General features: G+C 46.6%; 1 protein-coding gene across 1 annotated transcript in view; it reads right to left on the bottom strand.

Annotated features, from left to right (window-relative positions):
• LOC146591103 (two pore channel protein 2-like) overlaps nucleotides 1–7,739 on the bottom strand; it is a 14,506-nt gene extending 6,767 nt beyond the window's left edge. The window contains exons 1-9 of the mRNA XM_085313447.1: nucleotides 7,666–7,739; nucleotides 7,432–7,514; nucleotides 5,730–5,844; nucleotides 4,959–5,087; nucleotides 4,596–4,712; nucleotides 3,393–3,511; nucleotides 3,117–3,218; nucleotides 1,756–1,882; nucleotides 702–903 (exon numbers count right to left, since the gene is read on the bottom strand). Of these exons, the coding sequence (XP_085169573.1) occupies nucleotides 702–903; nucleotides 1,756–1,882; nucleotides 3,117–3,218; nucleotides 3,393–3,511; nucleotides 4,596–4,712; nucleotides 4,959–5,087; nucleotides 5,730–5,844; nucleotides 7,432–7,514; nucleotides 7,666–7,686 (1,015 nt within the window). The 5' untranslated portion in view covers nucleotides 7,687–7,739. The remainder of the gene's footprint in view (nucleotides 1–701; nucleotides 904–1,755; nucleotides 1,883–3,116; nucleotides 3,219–3,392; nucleotides 3,512–4,595; nucleotides 4,713–4,958; nucleotides 5,088–5,729; nucleotides 5,845–7,431; nucleotides 7,515–7,665) is intronic.
• Between the last annotated feature and the right edge of the window lie 6 nt (nucleotides 7,740–7,745).

Raw genomic sequence — 7,745 nt, 5'->3', positions numbered from 1 at the left:
GGGAAGAGGGGAAGGAAAACAAAACAAACCCTGCAGATCAGTCTGCTATCCTAACAAAAAAGAATCCTGCAAATACAAGCTTGCCTGCATACGAGTTACAGCAATTCAGACTCAAAACTTGTTCCCTACAGCAGGCAAAGCACATGCCCTAAGTCGCATTCACCACACATGGAACTCAACACTCAGCAGCTCCTCTGCCCRACTTCTGGCAGACTAGCTCAAGCCAGAGCCCAACAGCTCACACAGACCTTTTATGACCAGGATGAACAGAATCTAGTATCAGGAGACTGGTTCGTCTCTCCTGATGTCCTGTCTCCATCAGGAGCAGAGGAAGAAGCTCCAGAGGAATGTGTGGGACACCACACTGCTTAGAGGAATCTGCTACTAAGGGAGGCTTCTCTTGGCATATGCTGAGAATGGGAGTTGCCACATTCCATGATCAAGCTTGCCATGTGAAGAGTTGCCCATGACATACAGGACACTACAACATAGCTGGTGTGAATAAGAACAGTTAGAGAGAACCACCTTTCAGGACTTGAGCAAACTGGAGAAGGAAGCAAGAGGAGAACCCTGGAGTTCCCTTCTGGGTCCATTACAGACCACAAGTCCCTTCATCAGAACCCCAAAGYATCAGGTTCCTGACCCCAGACTCCCCAGCCTCCTTCCCATTGCCTTGGGCACAGCAGGCCCCTGCTGCTCACCTATGAAGCCCTTTTGCTCATCATCTGATATGTGTAGCAGCAACTCTCGGTGGGAGTTACTGATATCAGGAGCCACCAGTTTGACAAGCCGCTTCCACTGGGCTTCTCTAACCACAAATTCTGCTCCCTCCTCTTCCTTCAGGAGGTTGAAGGCCTCTACCATCTTGCGGCGCTTCATGTAAGCAAGCTTGCGGATCTCATTCTAGAAAGAGTTTCAGGATTCAGACAGCTTCAGTTCCTCTTTCCCCTCCTTTGCTTTTTGTCTTGTTTTCATGCACAGCAATGCAAGAGGAAGTTCAAAGGAACACTTTTGGAGTTATATTAGACACCAAGTACCACATAATCAATGGGGTGAGGGAAATGCTATTTAATTAATGCATTGGATCCCTTGCTGCTGGAAGATGCATTGAGAACTGGAAGAAAACTGCAAGAACATATTTGAAGAATAGTGTCTAACAAAAAGGAGATATGGGGGAATATCCTTCCAAAAAAAAAAAAAAAATCACAGAAACTGACAATCTCGGGTCACAGAAGCAGAAGTGTTGCATCCACATACGCTAGCCAAGAAAATATTGGGATTTCCAGCTTTAAGCCCTTGGTCACAACTACTGAACTGCACTCAYTAGCTTAAGGTTGAGAAAATGAGACTTCTGATTTATTCAGACCTCCCTTTACACTTCTCTGCCATTGAGCATGCTGTAAAGGAAAGGAAGTGCTGTGTGCTTATAGACAGCTGAGAACAGTCTTCTGCATAGAGACAGTCTTTTTGAGCGAGGACATAATGCACAACAACATGATTGCCATCTTTTGCAACCTCCTGGGAGCATCCAGCATAGAGCCTTATTAAGTGCTAAATAAAGAACTTACATTCTGCATGATACAAGAAGTGGATCTGTGCTTGTCATTTGCAGAACCCCAGCAGATGACAGAAACTGTACATCTATTCAAGAGAAGCTGTTCCATATTCCCCAGAGGCAGAAGTTTTCCAAGATGCCTCCAAAGTTATACAGAAAAGCAGGCAGTTGCTTTAACTACTCACTCCTCCACACATTACCTTCAGGTGTTTTCTGTAGTTGTTGTACACAACAGCCAGGAAAACAGACATGAAGATATAGGTGTTGATGATGACATAGGTAATGAAGAATAGGGCATACCACCAGCTGAAGTCAAATGCTGGCATCCTGGAGAGAGAGAAGAGATTACTACTTGTAGAGCAAACAGAAATAGAAGTCATTTCAGGAAAACTGTCTTCCAACTGGATTTCAAAGTAGTTTGGGATAGCCAGATAACACCCCACCTCTGGATGGAAGRATCTGTCTGTTAGATGTGTTAGAAGAGTTTTCTTCCGTTAGTTCTTCACCCTGTATTCATTTATCCCCTTTTGAGGGGATGGAAAAGAGAAAGCAGAGACACTAAATCTAGGCTGACAGAAGTTTAAGTGCAGAGTCTTGAAGTGGGGTCTTAACCACAAGTTGGTGAGTGATTGACTTTGCAGACCCTCACTGCAACATTGCAGTTAGGCCTCCACTTCCACTCACTACAGGGGAGCTAGTTGTGTGTCTCATCCTAAACACCAGGGATGCCTGGAACATCCCCACTTCTGTTCAGCACATCTCCAACACACAAATGAGTATAATTTTACTATTATCTTTGAGGACTCCTTCACAGTACAAACTGAGACAGGAACCAAGTTAGAACAAAAGGATGGAAGGCTCAGACCTTACACAAATTGAACTTAACTTTTCAAGTTAGAAAAAAGCCTGCACATAAACCCTTGCAAGTATTTTAAAAAAAAAAAAAAGCTTTAATCAAGGTTTGTGCAGTGGTGTTGTCCCTGGAGTTTGAGCCTTCATTAGCTATTAGGTCATTTAGAAAGGAACATTTTCAGTGCATCTTTTCTAAAGATCTTCCTAATCTCAGTTTCTAGTTCAGATGCCACCTATAGAGCAGAAAGCTGACATTTCATGAAGACACTACAGTCTGGGGGAGGCGGAGGGGTGGGGGAAGTATATTGCTAATCCAAAAAAGGCTGCCACGCCAAAAAGTTGTTCTAATCAGAGATTCTGMCAGGATGCAGAAGAGCCATGCACAATGCTCAGGTTGCTAAGCAAGCAATGCAAATGCTCAGGTTTATCTGTTGCATCAAGATCTCTGTCCAGGTTACCATGTGCCAAATGAGTAGAAACCCGAGTACAGTCTGACAGTARAACAGGCAAAGAATTACACATTTCATGGTGGTCAGTGCTGAAGATGTTCCCTCCTCCTGCCTTTAAGATGTACATCCTAACTGGTATCAGCTGCTGCAGATGTTAAACAAAACTGTGTGGTATTCTGCATACAGGGTCATGATTTCTCCACCCCTAGAAGCAGGGCATCAGCATTCACACACCAAGGCTGTAAGCTCAGAAAACATACATGACATCCGGGCTGTTTGCTGTTGTCACCAGCACATATAGGTCAAATACAATTTCCAGGTAGTTTGTAAAATATGGCAAGCCTTCCGCTGTCTTGAGATTCCTAGGAAGAAACAGACAACCTCAAGTTAAACAAAGACCACACATCCCATCCCACAACTGCAGGAATCTACAGTTTTCATATTCAGCAGTACAGCCTGGAGTTGCCAAATTCCCTCCCACCCAAAACCCATCACACTCATTCTTCCCAACTCTCTCTGAGCAGAAACATTCATACCTGTCACCAAACAGCTTCAAGGCCATGAGGGAGAACATAAGAACACTGAACATGAAGAGCAAGAAGACATAGGTGATCTCTGGGAATGTGTTGCGGATGCTGCGGAATGCTCTTCGAATCTGCCAGGGGCAATGGAAGTGTTTAGAGGCAAGGCAGTATCTGCTTTTTTCCCTCCCCAGCCCATCAGAATGAAACACCTACACAGGGACAGACAGGCAAAGTGGGACACAGGAACTCCTGTTCCCTGGCAGGAGAGATTCTGACCTGAATGTGCCAGTTCTGTTCTGCAAAAGCCTGTACAAGAGTACCTCTTCATCCCCTGGATGACAGAAGAGAATTGAAGGAGACACCCAGTTTACGTACCACTAGGAACTCAGCTAGCTAAGTGACAAAGAACCTGGTGCCACTGCAGAGATGCTCATGCTCCCCTGGGCCACCAAATTTAAGCTCAAAACATAAGTTCAGTTGTTCCCTCCTCCAGGCCTCCGCATCATGGTAGTTTATTCATTGCAAGTCAAGACCAGAACGGCCTTGAGTAGCAGGGCAAAGATCTCCCCATGACATGAGGAATTCAAGTCCAGACAGTCTGACTAAGAATTCAGTTTCTGAACACAGTGTGACACTCATGCTTGTTTGTCTAGGAGACTTCCAGAAATAAGTAACCTGGCCCCTTGACCGGGGCAGGTTAAGGAGCTGAATTCATCCTGTACATCCTAGAGAACTGCTGGAGAAACAGTTTTGTCTGCAGTGCAGCTAATGTTCACTCATCAAGGACAGGATCTAACTCTGCTTGCAAGTGGAAGCTGTTCTTCCACACAGGCTGGACAGGAAACATCCTTCCTTACAGGAAATATGCTTCCCTCTGTGTGCTGTTATGCTTCATTAAGCATTACCTTACCTAAATCATCACAGCAGCATATTTGGCAAGAAGCTTCAGTTCCAGCCTCAAGCGTGGGGCTCTGGAGAACAGTAACTCAGCCCAAAATGCAGGATAAACTTTGTGCTACTTTGCACAGAGGCTCAAGCAGCAGAAGTGTGAATGCACACAGCCCTTTTCTCCACCTCAGGGAAACTCAGAGGAACCTAAGTTTTGCCATTTCTGCCTAAAAGCCATTTTACTAATCCTCTTGGATCTCAGAATGTAGCAGACTATCTAAARATAGAGGCCTGCACCACATACCTCCCACTAGAATTGTTCCTTACCTGACGACTCTCTGCAAAGTTGATCAGGAAGATGGGCCTCACTATCCTTGACCATCGAACGCTCCTCACATTGTATATCCTGAGGGTCCCATAGACTGCCAAGTCTGTTAGAGACATCTGTAGTAGAAAGAGGAATAAAATTCCCAGGAGCTATTCTAGAAATGTGTCTAGATAATGAAGACAGCAAGATTAGCCGATACAAGACATACAATTCTGTTGTGTGTATGAACAGGCTGAACTGTAGGTTGAATTGGCTGTGTCTTTTTGTGCATCAGACCCACATTACCAGGAAAGCAATAGGAAGATAAAAGGTACCTCTACACTGGCCACTTCAACCTTGGTGGCTACCCAGGCCTAACTCACCAGGATTGCAACCATGACACAGATGTTCTTGGTATCCTTCCAAAATATGTTGCGAGGGGTGACTTTTGCAAAATGCATAAGCCGGCCAGAGAACACCAGAAGGCACAACACCTCAATCAGAGAGGTGGCCTACAGAAAGAGAGAGAGAAGTAATGTCTGAATCAGAACAACTGAGTGCAGTACTAGCTCTTCACACACAGATGAGGATGCTCAGGTTAGCATACAGGCAGAGAAAGAGGTAAGTCACTAGAAAAAAGTTTTTCTAGTGGGATTTTCTGTTGTTTTACAGGCTCACAAATCTGACAGTGAACAGCAGCTTTTTGTGAAATAGCCTTTTGTGAAATTTCCTGCTGAGGACAGCTTAGAGCTGGTAGACTTGTACAAGTCTAGGATTCAGGGTTTACATCTGTCACAAGCACAATACAAATAAAGGCTGCAGAGAATCAGTCCTAATGTCAATACACTACTTCCACTTTGAGACACAAGGACTACACTTGAATCATACAGAAGGCTGGTGTTGTTTCCCAAGACAAAGAAAAGCAATGCGACTTCACTCATGGTCACATCTGTCACTGCTGATGCCAGTGATGGCAGCCATAGTTCCCACCTGGTTACTATGCCCATTTTCCCCCCATTCCAGTAGATCAAAGCTATCAACAGGAAAAGGAGTACCAATTATCTCTTGAAACCTCTGAGAAAAACCCTTAACTTGCTCCAGTGTGCAACATGGCAGTAGCTATGTTCCTGCTTCTGTACTGCCTGGAGACTTACCAAGAATGGGAGTGGGTACACAGCAGGTTCTTCAAACATCACAAGGGAAAGGTTGAGAAAGATGAAGAAGTAGGTGACTGCTTGCATCATCCAATGGTTATAGAGATAGTAAAGCCTGGGAAAGAAGGCAGTGGCACCGTAAGCCAGGGCTTCAATGCACATACCCAGGGGCTAGGAAAAAAAATCAGTCTTGGAAGAATATCCCAAACAGTCATGGAGGGAGAAGAGTACCAGTGCTGCAAGCAGAACAGAGACACATTTGCAAGTTTTTGCCAGCCTGGGGGATGGGGAAGGAGGGAACCTTCACATTGTGCCTAAACAACCTCAAATTGACTGGACACATTTCCCAAATCTCAGCTAGGGGCTAGGACCCACTGTTCAGTCCAATTAGCTTGTTTTTTCCTCCCTGGTCCAGCCTTCCTTCCACTCTCATAGAAGGTCCCTATGTTCCCTTTCAGAGAGCAAGAAGGCCAGAAAGAAGAAAACTCAATGAGGAACACCTGTGTTAAGACCTAAAACATGTAGATTTATCAAAATTACTTTTTTGTAATTGTGTTATCCCTTAATTTGGGTGCTGACTTCCACTAAGGTCACACAGCCATGTGATACACAAGCTAAATCTTCTTAAATACCTAACCTTTCTTTGCAGGTTAAAAGCAAACAGACAAGACAAGTTACCAGAGAGAAGTACAGAGTTGTAGCATAAGCTATTTTAATACACAGGTCAAAAGGCATTCAATTCCCTAAGGCAGCAAAACTTCCAGCAAATGCTTGCATTAACCATAACCACATCTTAATTCCAAATTCCTCAAGAATCTTACTCCATGGCATGCAACAGCGGCTCCTTTTACTTATGGAACTCTCCTATGGAGGGAGCATATGTTTTCCCTAATGATGTAAGAACCACCAACATTGCCAAATAATCACCTCATCTTCCCAATAGCCACCTTAAACAAAGGCTATAGGACAGATGATTATATAGATAATGTGGCATTCTGCCCTTGACAATACCATTTAGAAAACCACTAGTTTCTGTGATTAACATTTAATATACTCAGACAAAGTAAGACTACAGGTGCACAGTCTGTCTTCAGAAGCAGCTAGGCATTACAGCTGCAGAATGATGTTTACCTGCTCAGTCAAACATTCAGAACTACTGTGTCTCCAAGACATCCTACAGCTTCGAGAGCTCCATTAGTCAAGAGATGGGAATTAAGAGGAATTTTTTTTTTTGAGGGGGGGGAGGGTGGGAGGAAGGAGGCAGGGCTACAGGAGTCATTAATGCTTACACAGTTTTGCTAGCAGTCTTTCACATCATCTTTCCCTTTCCAAACTAGCTAGCTTGTCTTAAGTACTACACACAGAAATGGTTTGCCTAAAGCAGCCCAAGCCTCAAGGAAAAGCTGTCTCTCTGCTTAGAGTTGCTCGGCCCCCTACCAGCAGGGGAAGGGGAGAAGAGCCACAGCCCCACACCCCTCCTGGGCAGGGCAGGGCTGCCCAAGCTTCCCGCGTGCCTCCATCTCCGCGGAGCGCTCATGCCAGAGGCTCGTTCTCGAAAGATGCCTTCCCCTTTCCCTCTAGCAGCTGGGGGTTTGCGCTCCTTTCCCCTTCCTCCAGGCGCACGCAGGCCGAGCCGCGGCGGACGGGCGCGCTTCAGCCCGAGCCCTGCGCCCCGCTCCCCGCTCCGGCGCCCCCTGCTCACCTCACTGCCTCCGGCGAGGTCTCGAAGGGGATGTTCCTGTTGTACTGCGCGTCGGCGACGAACGCCGCTGCCAGCAGGAGACCCTGGGGAAAGCGGCAGAGGAAGAGATGGCGCCGGGGGGCGCAGCCGAGCGGCACCTGCCCCCCAGCGCCGACCGCCGCCCCCCGCAGCGGGCCGGTACCCCGCGACGGCGGCACCCCTCGGGCAGCGCAGGGCTCGCTCCCCCACCGGTACCTGCGAGGCGGCCGCCGCCATGGCCGCGGAGAGCGGGAGACGAGCTGACCCCCCAGCGCGGCCCCGCCGGCTTTAACGCG

Source organism: Rhea americana, unplaced genomic scaffold (assembly GCF_003343005.1).
Source record: "Rhea americana isolate MKP2758 unplaced genomic scaffold, rheAme1 scaffold_386, whole genome shotgun sequence".
Taxonomy (NCBI): Eukaryota; Metazoa; Chordata; class Aves; order Rheiformes; family Rheidae; genus Rhea; species Rhea americana.
The sequence above is the reverse complement of the archived record's forward strand: the minus strand, read 5'-3'. Positions and strand labels throughout refer to the sequence as shown.